At 37.9% G+C, this 14,054-nt stretch overlaps 1 protein-coding gene across 2 annotated transcripts in view; it reads left to right on the forward strand.

Moving 5' to 3' along the window:
* The window catches only part of AP3S1 (adaptor related protein complex 3 subunit sigma 1), a 76,862-nt gene that overhangs the window by 42,486 nt on the left and 20,322 nt on the right, over window positions 1-14,054 (forward strand). For both annotated transcript variants that reach the window (XM_055435512.2, XM_055435511.2), the window contains exon 4: window positions 4,531-4,602. In XM_055435512.2, coding sequence (XP_055291487.1) covers window positions 4,531-4,602 — 72 coding nt within the window. The remainder of the gene's footprint in view (window positions 1-4,530; window positions 4,603-14,054) is intronic.

Raw genomic sequence — 14,054 nt, forward strand, 5'->3', positions numbered from 1 at the left:
ATTTTCAATACCATATCTTCGTCCAGATTCCTCAAATTTACCATCTTCCATACTTCAAGTAGGTAATTAAAATCAGGAAATCTACCTTTACAGAGTATACTGTTACCTGCAGAGTGCACTTGGAATTTGCCCGTTGTGCCATTAGAGTAGTGTCTATTGTTGCGTGTACAGTCACGCTCATGTGCTGTGCCAGCTTTCCTGTCTTCTAAGTCTCCTTCACTCCGCGGTAGTTCTCACCTTTGTCTTCCATTCATTTCATGTCTTTCATACCTTGATCCTTTGAAGAGTACCAGCCAGTTATTTCACAGAGTGTTCCTCAGTTTGGATTTGATGTTTCTCACTGGTTAAATTTGGGTTATATATTTTGAATATCACAAGTAATGTTATGTCCTTCTCGAATGCATCATATCAGGATATGCATGATGTCATTTTGTCCCATTACTTGTGATAAAGTGCCTGCCACGTTTACCTACTGAAACTTCTCTTGTCCATTTGTGCTTAGAATTATCTTATGGAGAATAATTTTGATAGTATATAAATAATATTTCTTCCAATGATAGTTTGGTCATTAGTTTTAGCATCTTTTGATGATTCCTGTCCTAATTATTGTGGTGTTTGCCAAATGGTGATTTTTTTCATGGTTTTTATATTAGTTGATATTCTGTAGAGAAAAGCTAAGACTTTTATTCATTTTATTTTGTTTTAAGTCAGTGCTCAAAATACCAATTGTAGGGACTTCCCTGGTGGTTCGGTGGTTAAGAATTTGCCTTCCAATGCAGGGGTTACCGATTTGATACCTGGTCAGGGAACTGAAAGGATCCCACACGCTGCAAGACAGCTAGGCCTGTGTGCCACAACTAAGTCCTGACGCAGCCAAATAAGTAATGCATATTTTAAAAAATGCCAGTTGTGTCTGACTCTTTGCGACCCCATGGGCTGTAGCCCACCAGGCTCCTCTGTCCATGGAACTCTCCAGGGCAGGAATACTGGAGTGGGCTGCCGTTTCCTCCTCCAGCAGATCTTCCCAACCCAGGATCACACCCGCGTTTTGTAGCCTCCATTTCCTGCGTTGCAGGCAGATTCTTTACCATTGTGTGCCGTTATCATCATTAGCCTTTACATTTTTTTTCATTTTTATTTTAAAAAATAGAAATTATTCACACATGAAGAATCACTGAGTTCTTGAAGAATTCTTAAAGAATCATTATGACATGAATACAGAAAACAGTCCTTTCATCAACTCAGTTTTTTCATATTGAAGTCAAGAGTTTAATTTGTCTCAATTAACTGCTATACGGTAAATGCACAATAAATGTCTCATTTTTACTGATAGAAAAAATATCTGTAATCATTGGCACGTTAGTATCGAGGTCAGGTTTAGTGGAAATCCAGTCCAGAATCCAGTCATATGCTGACTCAAGTGCTATTTACATGCCTTAAACACCATGCTTTCTGTAGTCTGGATCTTATGTGCAGCTGTATTTGTAGTTGTTCCTCAAGGGTAATTGGTTGGGTTTTAAATTCAGTCTGTCTTCCCTGGCTTTGGTAGTACATTTTTATTGATGTTTTTTTGATTCTTTATTTGAGCTAAGCCAGTGTTTCTCTAGAACATCTCGCTGCTGACTGAACAAAATTATTATTTTTTTGATCTCGGCATATTTTTAAATTTATGCCCTCTATTCTTGGGTTTAAGGCATTTCTTGCCTTATAACATGTCAGTTTAACGCTTATGTATTTTATTTAATATTATAGTTTAGAAACAGTAGCATTGGTTCCTCCTGAAATTTAGCAGAAGTCCGTAAGCCTAGAAATTCTTTATATTTTTACCTAGATAGTCTAAAGGAGGGCCTGCCAAATTACTGATATTGCTTAAGGAAATTTTTATGACATTTATTTTATCTAGTGCACATTTTTATTTCTGCATCTGTATATCATATTTTAATCCTTGCTAACATATCTTGAATACTTTTTTTGGTGAGATACTGTTCTAAGCCCTTTATATTTGTTCTTTTAATCATTAAAACGACTCTGTGGCATAGGCACCATTATTATGCCCAAATGAGGCTTGGAGTTAAATAACTTGCCCTAGTTTTCATTGTTAGAGGCTAAGCTGTAATTTTAGTAGCATACTAAGTACTCTAAGGTACTAAGCTTGTGATAGATTCCTGTTACCCTTGGTGACCCAGGCATTATTGTTGTTGTTGTTCAGTCACCTAGTCGTGTCCGACTCTTTGCGACCCCAAGGACTGCAGCGCGCCAGGCCTCTCTGTCCCTCACCATCTTCCTAAATTTGCCCAGGTTCATGTCCACAGCATCGGTGATGCCATCCAGCCTTCTCATCCTCTGACACCCTCTTCTCCTTCCGCCCTCAATCTTTCCCAGCATCAGGGACTTTTCCAATGAGTCAACAGTTTGCATCAGATGACCAAAATACTGGAGCTTCAGCTTCAGTATCAGTCCTTCCAATGAATATTCAGTGTTGATTTCCCTTAAGATTGACTAGTTTGATCTCCTTGCTGTCCATGGGACCCTCAGGAGTCTTCTCCAGAACCATAGTTTGAAGGCATCATTTCTTTGGCACTCCATCTTCTTTACCATCCAGCTGTTACAATTGTTTGTGATTACTGGGAAAACCATGGCCTTGACTATACAGACCTTTGTCTGCAGAGTAACGTCTCTGCTTTCAGGACACTGTCTAGGTTTGTCATAGCTCTCCTGCCAAGAAGCAGACGTCTTCTGATTTCATGGCTACAGTCAACATCTGCTGTGATTTTAGAGCCCAGGAAGTACAGACCCAGGCATATAAATTTGTAATTAAAGAGAGAGGAGACCCAAGGAAGTTCTGTTGTTAGAAGGGCACTGGTAAGGGAGACTCAGTTTATATGTGAATGTGACATTTTTCTGAATATGTTTATATTTATTTTTAGAAAGCTATATAAGTATTAAAATGTGGGAAAACCTAAAAAATTATTCTTAGTAAATTAAAAGTAATTTTTCTCCCATCAGCCTTTGAATTTCTAAGGCCAGAGATTAATGGGTAGCTACTTAGAAGATAACAGTTACCTTGAAATTGACTTTAAACTTTTATCATTAAAAATGAAACACAAGAGGGTGCCATTTACCATGCTACTTCTGGTTTTTTACTTTTTTATCTTTCTGTTTGTGAAATACAATGCAGCAACGACTTTATTATTTTTTGACTGTTCCCAAAGCCCATTAATTTGTTTTTTTTTATTTCTTAATTTCAGTTTGTAGATTATTAGTTTTGTATTGACCTTGTCCATGTAACAGATTGGCAGTATGTATCTGCCTTGGGGCTTTTGATTCTAAGTAATTCTTGCTAACTTGAAAGTTAAGGAAGAGTTTTTTGAAGCAGGTTTTTAAGTTTTTCAACTAAACTTAGCATTTGAACACCTTAAAACTTAAAAATTCTTTTCCTAAGTTAAGATCATGTAGTTATAATGATATTTTGCTGCAGGGTACTTTTAAAAAAAGTATTTATATTTTTCATAGGTGGCATTACTCTGGTTTAAATATTGACAATCTTTTTTCTAAGTTAATAAGCAAATTCCAAAGTTTTGGCAACCACATAATTTTCTTGCTTTTATATCAGTGTTTATTAGCAGAATTAGAATTTTCTATTTTTGTTTTAACTTGTAATCATTATATATGTTAAACAACCAGATAAATAGTAGTGGCTTTGGCTAGTGTTTTGGGCAGTGTAAGACACTTTATTAGGGGTCAGTCACATAGGCATGTGATACCTCTGTGACTGAACTACTTAAGCTTCAGAACCTGAGAGAAAGAAATGTGTTCCTCGTAAATCACATTGTCAGCATTAGCTGTCTGGTCATGCTGGCACAGTGTGGCCCAGGTTCTCAGGCATGCAGAAACTGTCCTATCAGACAGAACCTTCCAAGGGCTCAGAGCTGGGTTCCCAGGAACTAGTCAGAGACTAGTCTGTAAGCAGTCCATTTTGGAGGGTGGGTAGGGTTGAACAAGCCAGGCTTACTGGGTTACCCTTTTCCCATCCAAGGTCATGCAAGAAATTCTAGCCAGAGTTTGAGTCCAGGTCAGTCTGATTCTAAAAGCCTGTGCTCTGTCCGTGAGTTTGAATTTTAATGATCTTTTATCCTGCTTTGCTAATTAAAAACTGCTGGCTCTGTTAGATGTGGTTGAGACTTGCACTGTGCCTGTCCAGCTTGACAGATGTTTATGACAGGTTTTCTTTTTTCCTCACCTGATTTGAGTATTTGTCAGTAGTTTTGTAAGTAATGGTGCTAACAATTTCTGGTTCTTAATTTTCAGTGAAGTTTATTTTGGTTATTACCATATTGAAAATTAGTTTAGAAGAGTAGTCTATAATTATTCCTTTTGTACGTAATACAGTTTTCAATTTAAAAAAGAGAAATGTGATAGTGGAGTTAAGACATTTTAGTTCTCAGTTACAAATTGTCTGCCTTGTAGGTAATAGATTTGAATGAACTTGTATAGTTCTCAAAAGCTTTTAACCTTTTTTCTTTTCTTTAGGTATTTGTGGAAACATTAGACAAGTGTTTTGAAAACGTCTGTGAACTGGATTTGATTTTCCATGTAGACAAGGTACAGCTTCTATGTTATCAAATTTTCTAAGCTTTTTATTTTAGAAAAATGTTAATTTGTATTTGTCAAAGTAAAAATAAATTTAGTGAATAATGCTATTTTTAATCCTTTATTCAGTTCATTAGTTGTGTTTACTATGAGCCAGGCACTGTGTTTAGTGAAGAAGCTTCAGACCCCGACCTAGAGGTATTCATATCTAGAGGTTGAGATGGGAATGGAGGAAATTACATTTAAACTGGATATTTTTTTTTTTTTTAAAAAAGGTTAAAGGGTTCATAGATATTTCACGGACAGAGAAGGAGAGGATGACTGTACAGTCAGAGATATAAAATACATGCTTTTTGTGAAGGGAAGATTTGATATTGATCATGAAGCCTAATTTTAAAGTACCTTTACTCCCATTGATTTGGGACTTCATTCTGAACCAATTTAATTTCTTAAAATAAGTTGTTTTTTGGCATTGTTATTACTCTGTTTGTTCATTTTGGAGGGGGGACAAAACAAAATAATTTTCTGCTGTAAGGATGGTGGATTGGTAGGTGGGAGAGTAAAGACAAGGAAATCAATTAGGAGTGTACTGCAGTAGTCCAGGAAGAAATGAACTAAGGCAGTAGAGTTGAGATGAAAGAAGGTAAAATTGATAGGACTTGATGGTCTTTTGAAAGGAGGTGAGAGCAAGGAAGAATGACTGAATTCTTCAGTGTTACTGGCTGTTGGGGATAGGAAATTTATGAGAGATTCCACTTCTACATACATGGATTTTTTTCTCTGTTAAGTTGATAAAATGTAACATTGTTTTGAATGACTGAATCATTGACTAAAATTGTTGGGAAATAATATGAAAATTTTAACAAAAAATTGTGATTTTTTAAAAGTCCGCTTCATTGGAATGTAATTCACATACATTAAAATTCAGCAGCTTTAAGCATAGATTTTACTAAGTTTTGGCAAATGCATTTAGTTATGTACACTACCACAATCAAGACATAGCAAAAAGAATGCATTTTATTATTTGTGAACATCAGAAGAATACATTTACCACTAGCCAGTCCTTTAGGTCACATTTCTCATCTACTGAGTGATTTAATTTCATGTATTAACTCATTTTGCACAAAGAACTTAACCTTGATATTTTTAAGAGAATTCTTTTTAGTTTTCTATTGCTTTTTTCTGTTATCTATCTTATGCTATTTGTGCTTACAAAGACTCCTGTTATTTTTAGGCCTTAGGGTTCACAGTATTCTAAAGTATGTTTTGGTACATGGTTAAAATGTTTAAAATTCTGTTTTTAAAATGACTGCTCAAAGATCATTAGCTTATATGTTACATGTAGCAATTTTTTGAGAAAATGGAGGGTTCTATTGTAAAATGTTGCAGTAAGAGTAAAGTTGTTGCATTTGTAATAGAAAAATTTTCCTTAATAGAAAAATTAAATTCTACATATATGTATACCTTCCATACATGACACATGGTGTTTTTATAACTTCTATTTTATATTAATATACATTCATTTATAGAAAAATCAAAAAAAAACAAAATGAATAGAAACCATCTCAATTTCAGAGATTGTCTAGTAGTAAAAGATAAATTGAGGCACATTAAACAGTTTAAGTTTATTTGCATTAAAATGGATTCAAATTGGTCAACACCAAACCAGAAGTGGTTATGAGCACTCCACTGATGCAAACTAAATGAAAGACGTTTATAGAGAAGAAGCAAAGCAAGGGAATTATCTGATGAAACTGAAAAAGTGAAAGTTGCTTTGAAAGGGAAAGTGAATGGCTGTTGTGTGAAAGCTGCTCAGTCGTGTCCGACTGTTTGTGAACCCATGGACTATATAGTCCATGAAATTCTCCAGGCCAGAATACTGGAGTGGGTAGCTTTTGCCTTCTCCAGTGGGTCTTTCCAACCCAGGGATCGAACCCAGGTCTCCCTCATTGCAGGCAGGTTCTTTACCAACTGAGCAATCAGGGAAGCCCTGGCTGTTGCTTACATAATTTGGGAAAGCCAGGTTGGCTGTGCATGTTGGTTATTCTTAGGTTTTGATTTCTTAACCTTGAGGCATTTCAGTTTTAGGTTTTACTTTGCTCATACAGTCTGTTAATGTATTAGAACCACCCCGGTCTAATCACCTCCTTGTTTAATTGACACTAATGTTAGCATTTCAGAGTATGTGTATTTCTAGATTTTTAGGTACAATTAAGTACACAAGCAAATATGTCTTTATAGGATCATGTATATAGTGTTCATGGCCTGCTCATATCACACAACCTTGTATCACTGTTTTGGAACCTGCCAAAATTAGCTGTGCCTCTTCTTTCTGGCCTCAAACCTTGTTTTAATTTTTCTTCAATGCAATGAAAAAAAAGTTTCAGTTCCACAGAAGTTACAGACCAGTCACATAGACATTTCTTGTCCCTGTTAGTTGTTGTCGGTGTTCAGCTGCTAAGTCGTGTCCAACTCTTTGCAGCCCCATGAACTACAGCACTCCAGGCTCCTCTGCCATCCACTGTCTCCCGAAATTTGCCCAAACTCATGTCCATTGAATCGGTGATGCCATCCAACCATCTCATCCTCTGCTGCCCCTTTCTCCTTTTGTTTTCAGTCTTCCCCAGCATCAGGGTCTTTTTCTGTCCCTATACTCTCTATCTAAAATATTGCTAGACTTTCTTTACCCCTTCTGTGAGAGTAGGCTTGTTTTCAGCTTCCAAGCAGCCTTGGACCTTCTTGCAGTCAGGGATCTCCTAAATAGCTTATCTCATTTCTTCTTAGGGGCAAATACAGTTTTATGCACAACCCCCTGAATGCTGTTAGACCACACTTGGGTAAAGGAAAGGAGGAAGTTGTAAAGAATACCCGTTCTGTTATCAATCAAGATGGATTAGTTTATGCTGCAGTAACAAATACCAGATGATTTCTAATTTATGCAGTATGTTTATCTTGTCCTACATGCTGTCTCTCTGGGATCCATGGTAACAGAACTGATGGTATCTGGAAAAGCATCAGTTTTTATGTTGGAAGTGAGTTTTCATGGATAAATTTATCTGCTATTTTGCCAATGTTTTACCACTGCAAACTTGGATCACTAACTTTCTAACCTCCAGTACAATAATTTACATGTGGCCTACTAACCAACCCCCCAGCCATTGTCTTTTTCTTTATTGTGATTGTTGTTGAGCTTCTCATTACCAGCCTTTAAGTAACAGTTTCTTTATCAGTCACAGAAGCTAATATTTGTAGTCACCCTGAAGAATGGAACAGTACCCCCAACCCAAAATTTATTTGGATGTACAGACTGAAGATACCACATGTACACCAAGAAGATCTGATATGAGAAGGTTTCTCAGTCACATAATAAGTGTTTAGGGGGAGAACAAGAATAGTGACTATCTTAGGGTTTTATGTGGTTAGCGGGTTGGGACTGGAATGAGGGTTTCCACGTGTAGCTCGGGTCTTGCATAGTTTGAATTTCCTGGCAGTGTAAAGGAAGGAACACATGGACTTTCTTATCAGTTCTCCCAGATGTGGGCGGGAGAGGAAGGGGGAACAGTGGGGCTTGCAAGCTGTCAGCAGGCAGACATCAAAAATAGAGTCAGACTCTTCATTACAGTTCAGTTACGTTACAGTCATAAGATCTAAAATATGAGTAACTTGGTTTGTTTCTTACTTACATGGCCATGTGGGTTTACTGAGAAGGTCTGCTTATTTGCTCAGTTGTGTTGCCTGCCCATTTCCTGCACACCCTGGCTCCAATTGAGCAGCCCCAGGTTGTTGCTACTGCTGCAACACATCATCAAATCCCAGGCAAAGATGATAGAGGTGAAGATTTATGAAGAGCTTGGTTTAGAGCATGCATGACTTTGACATTGACAGCTATAATGTGCTCTATTTCTCCCTGCTTCTTCCCCAACCCCCCTCCCTCCATCCCCCAAAAAGATCAGAGTAAGGGAGATCTGATTGGAGGCCTCAGTATCTTTCCTACCCTTTGGGCCAGGAGAATGAAGAATTAAGAGCTGAGGTGGTTTCCTCTAGCCCACTCTCGCTTAAGGAGTTTGATAGCCAGTCCTTAAACCACAGGACATAGGGTGAGAGTCTCCTTTTCCTTCCACAAAAGGAAGAAATGAACCTTTAAGAGATCTCAGCAACCACGCCTAAGTACCAGTGAGTAAGCAGAGAAAAAAATATATGTATATAGAAATACTATGTTATAAAAAAATAGGAAATTAACATGTGATGCAATATTATTAACTAAAATACAATTTTGCTCAGATTTCACAAAATCTTATAGTGATGTCCATTGCTTGTTTTCTTTAAAAAATAAAAAAGCCATCTCAACAAGAGAAATGAAAAATAGACTGAACAATCAGTACATATGCTCCATGAGAAAGCATATGTAACTACTAGAGGAGTTAGTGGAATTTCTGGAAAAGGAAAAAAATGTCAAAATTAAAATTTTCAGGGGATAAATTTAAACAGACACATCTGAGTAAATAGAAAGGTAGAACACATTGTCCATACTGTAGCATAAAAAGTCAAGAAAGACTGAAAATGTTATTTGTGGTTAATGTTCGAGGTTAAAAGTTATATGTGGTTCATATTAACTGCATACTTATAGAACCAATTACTTGCTCAGCAAAGACTTTCTTAAGATTCATGACATTATCAGGGGAAATATTTGATTTATATAGGACTTTGATATGTCAGCTATCCTCCTGAAGAATAATTACACAAAAATTTAATGTATTTTTAGATTTAATGAAGTTCTAATAAATATATTTTGAGAGATAAAAAGATTGAAAATGGAAAGAGAGTTTACAGATCAAGGAAAATGGAACAAGAAATGTCTAATATAGAAGATAGAAAGACTGAGGCATATTCAGCAATTTTTAAAATGTATTAGTTATTAGTAGTATATTATAGTATATTAAAGTATGTTGTCAAATCAAATCCCTTATGATTATACAGTGGAAGTGAGAAATAGATTTAAGGGACTAGATCTGATAGACAGAGTGCCTGATGGATGGAGGTTCGTGACATTGTTCAGGAGACAGGGATCAAGACCATCTCCAAGAAAAAGAAATGCAAAAAAACAAAATGGCTGTCTGAGGAGGTCTTACAAAGAGCTGTGAAAAGAAGAGAAGCAAAAAGCAAAGGAGAAAAGGAAAGATGTACCCACCTGAATGCAGACTTCCAAAGAATAGCAGAGAGATAAGAAAGCCTTCCTCAGCGATCAATGCAAAGAAATAGAGGAAAACAACAGAATGGGAAAGACTAGAGATCTCTTCAAGAAAATTAGAGATACCAAGGGAACATTTCTTGCAAAGATGGGCTCAGTAAAGGACAGAAATGGTATGGACCTAACAGAATAAGAAGATATTAAGAAGAGGTGGCAAGAATACACAGAAGAACTGTACAAAAAAAATCTTCATGACCAAGATAATCACAATGGTGTGATCACTCACACTCACCTAGAGCCAGACATCTTGCAATGTGAAGTCAAGTGGGCCTTAGGAAGCATCACTACAAACAAAGCTAGTGAAGGTGATGGAATTCCAGTTGAGCTATTTCAAATCCTGAAAGATGATGCTGTGAAAGTGCTGTACTCAATATGTCAGCAAATTTGGAAAACTTAGCAGTCGCCACAGGACTGGAAAAGGTCAGTTTTCATTCCAATCCCAAAGAAAGGCAATGCCAGAGAATGCTCAAACTGCCACACAGTTGGACTCATCTCACTCCAGTGTTCTTGTCTGGAGAATCCCAGGGACGGGGGATCCTGGTGAGCTGCCATCTATGGGGTCACACAGAGTCAGACACGGCTCAAGTGACTTAGTAGCAGCAGCACACGTTAGTAAATTCATGCTCAAAATTCTCTAAGCCAGGCTTCAACAATACGTGAACCATGAACTTCCAGATGTTCAAGCTGGTTTTAGAAAAGGCAGAGGAACAAGACATCAAATTGCCAACATTCGCTGGATCATTGAAAAAGCAAGAGAGTCCGAGAAATCATCTATTTCTGCTTTATTAACTATGCCAAAGCCTTTGATTGTGTGGATCACAATAAACTGTGGAAAATTCAGAAAGAGATGGGAATACCAGACCACCTGACCTACTTCTTGAGAAACCTGTATGCAGGTCAGGAAGCACCAGTTAGAACTGGACTTGGAACAACAGACAGGTTCCAAATAGGAAAAGGAGTACGTCAAGGCTGTATATTGTCACCCTGCTTACTTAACTCATATGCAAAGTACATCATGAGAAATGCTGGGCTGGAGGAAACACAAGCTAGAATCAAGATTTCCGGGAGAGATATCAATAACCTCAGATATGCAGATGACACCACCCTTATGGCAGAAAGTGAAGAGGAACTAAAAACCCTCTTGATGAAAGTGGAAGAGGATAGTGAAAAAGTTGGCTTAAAGCTCAGCATTCAGAAAACTAAGATCATGGCATCTGGTCCCATCACTTCATGGGAAATAGATGGGGAAACAGTGAAAACAGTGGCTGACTTTATTTTTCTGGACTCCAAAATCACTGCAGATGGTGACTGCAGGCATGAAATTAAATGATGCTTACTCTTTGGAAGGAATGTTATGACCAACCTAGATAGCATATTAAAAAGCAGAGACATTACTTTGTCAACAAAGGTCCATCTAGTCAAGACTGGTTTTTCCAATGGTCATGTGTGGATGTGAGAATTGGACTATGAAGAAAGCTGAGCACAGAAGAATTGATGCTTTTGAACTGTGGTGTTGGAGAACACTCTTGAGAGTCCCTTGGACCACAAGGAGATCCAACCAGTCCATCCTAAAGGAAATCAGTCCTGGGTGTTCATTGGAAGGACTGATGTTGAAGCTGATACTCCAGTATTTTGGCCACCTGATGCAAAGAGCTGAGTTATTTGTAAAGACCCTGATGTTGGGAAAGATTGAAGGCAGGAGGAGAAGGCGACGACAGAGGATGATATGGTTGGATGGCATCACCAACTCAATGGACATGAGTTTGGGTAAACTCCGAAAGTTGGTGATGGACAGGGAGGCCTGGCGTACTGTGGTTCATGATGTCACAAAGAGTCGGACGCAGCTGACCGACTGAACTGGAAGTATGTTGTATGTTTTCCCTTTCCATTTTGTCTTGAAAATTTTATCAAAATTTTGATGGACTAGCAAAATATTCTCTTAATTCCTTTCAAAATAATTTTCAAAATTGTCATACTTTAGACTTTTCTTTCATAATGTAATATTAAATAAGAGAGAAATTTATGTGGAGATTGTGCTCTTGAGCAGCAGAACCTGCTCAGTTGCATCAATCTCAATGTTAACCACATACCTATAGAACCAGTTACTTCCTTAGCAAACAAGCAAATACTTTCTTCAGGTCAGTGACATTACCAAGTGAAAGCTTTGATTTGTCTAACACTCTGACATATCAGCTTATCTGTTGGAAAATAATTATACAAAAATTTAACATATTTTTAGATTTAATGAAGTTCTGATAAGTACGTTTTGAGAAGATATATTTCTGAAGGTAAGCTCTTTTTCTAATGTTGGTGTGACTCCAGTAAAACTCAAAGACATCCATTTTCTTAAAACTTTTCATTATAGGTTTTCTTTTATTTATTAATGCCTGTAGAACTAAAGCATGATAAGAAAATATCATATTTCATTATTCTAAAATGCTGATTTTCTTTCACATATTTAACATTTTTGAAATCAGTTCAGTTCAGTCACTCAGTTGTGTCCGACTCTTTGTAGCCCCATGGACTGCAGCACGCCAGGTTTTCCTGTCCATCACGAATTCCCAGAGCTTGCTCAGACTCATGTCCATTGAGTCCATGATGCCATCCATCTCATCTTCTGTCATCCCCTTCTCTTTCTGCCTTCAGTCTTTCCCAGCATCAGAGTCTTTTCTAATGAGTCAGTTCTTCCCATCAGGTGGCCAAAGTATTGGAGCTTCAGTTTCAGCATCAGTCCTTCGAATGAATATTCAGGACTGATTTCCTTTAGGATTGATTAGTTTGATCTCCTTGCTGTCCAAGGGATGCTCAGGAGTCTTCTCCAACACCACTGTTCAAAAGCATCAATTCTTTGTCACTCAGCTTTCTCTTTGTAGTCCAACTCTCACATCCATACATGACTACTGGAAAAACCATACCTTTGATTGGACGGACCTTTGTTGGTCAATTAATGTCTCTGCTTTTTAGTATACTGTCTAGGTTGGTCATAGCTTTTCTTCCAAGGAGCAAGTGTCTTCATTTAGACCAATATACATTTACAATTCTATAGCTTGTCATACTGAGAAGGCAATGGCAAGCCATTCCAGTACTCTTGCCTAGAAAATCCCACGGATGGAGAAGCCTGGTAGACTGCAGTCCGTGGGGTCGCTAAGGGTCGGACACGACTGAGCGACTTCACTTTCACTTTTCACTTTCACACATTGGAGAAGGAAATGGCATCCCACTCCAGTGTTCTTGCCTGGAGAATCCCAGGGAAGGGGAAGCCTGGTGGGGTTCCGTCTATGGGGTCACACACAGTCGGACACAACTGAAGTGACTTAGCAGCAGCAGCAGCTTGTCATAATTTAGTTGCAGCATTTTTCCTTTTCAGTGGTTCATAAAGTAATGATGTTTTTAGTGATCAAATGTAAAGCTAGTGGAAATAATGGGATTCCAGTTGAGCTATTCCAAATCCTAAAAGATGGTGCTGTAAAAGTGCTGCACTCAATGTGCCAGCAAATCTGGAAAACTCAGCAGTGGCCACAGGACTATAAAAGGTCAGTTTTCATTCCAATCCCAAAGAAAGGCAATGCCAAAGAATGTTCAAACTACTGCACAATTGCACTCATCTCACACGCTAGCAAAGTAATGCTCAAAACTCTCCAAGCCAGGTTCAGCAGTACACGAACCATGAACTTATGTTCAAGCTGGTTTTAGAAAAGGCAGAGGAACCAGAGATCAAATTGCCAACTGGATCCACTGGATCATCAAAAAACCAAGAGTTCCAAAAAAACATCTACTTTTGATTTAATGACTGCAAAAGTTTTGACTCTGTGGATCACAACAAACTGTGGAAAATTCTGAAAGAGATGGGAATACCAGACCACCTGACCTGTCTCCTGAGAAATCTGCATGCAGGTCAAGAAGCAACATTTAGAACAGGACATGGAACAGCAGACTGATTCCAAATCGGGAAAGGAGTATGTCAAGGCTGTATATTGTCACCCTGCTTTTTTAACTTAAGTGCAGAGTACATCATGTGAAATGCCGGGCTGGATGAAGCACAAGCTGGAATCAAGATTGCCGGGAGAAATATCAATAACCTCAGATATGCAGATGACACCACCTTTATGGCAGAAAGCGAAGAAGAGCTAAAGAGCCTCTTGATGAAAGTGAAAGAGGAGACTGAAAAAGTTGGCTTAAAACTCAACATTTAGAAAACTAAGATCATGGCATCTGG

The sequence above is a fragment of the Moschus berezovskii genome, chromosome 9 (genome assembly GCF_049115385.1).
Source record: "Moschus berezovskii isolate FMDL1 chromosome 9, NW_MosBer_1.0, whole genome shotgun sequence".
Classification (NCBI taxonomy): domain Eukaryota; kingdom Metazoa; phylum Chordata; class Mammalia; order Artiodactyla; family Moschidae; genus Moschus; species Moschus berezovskii.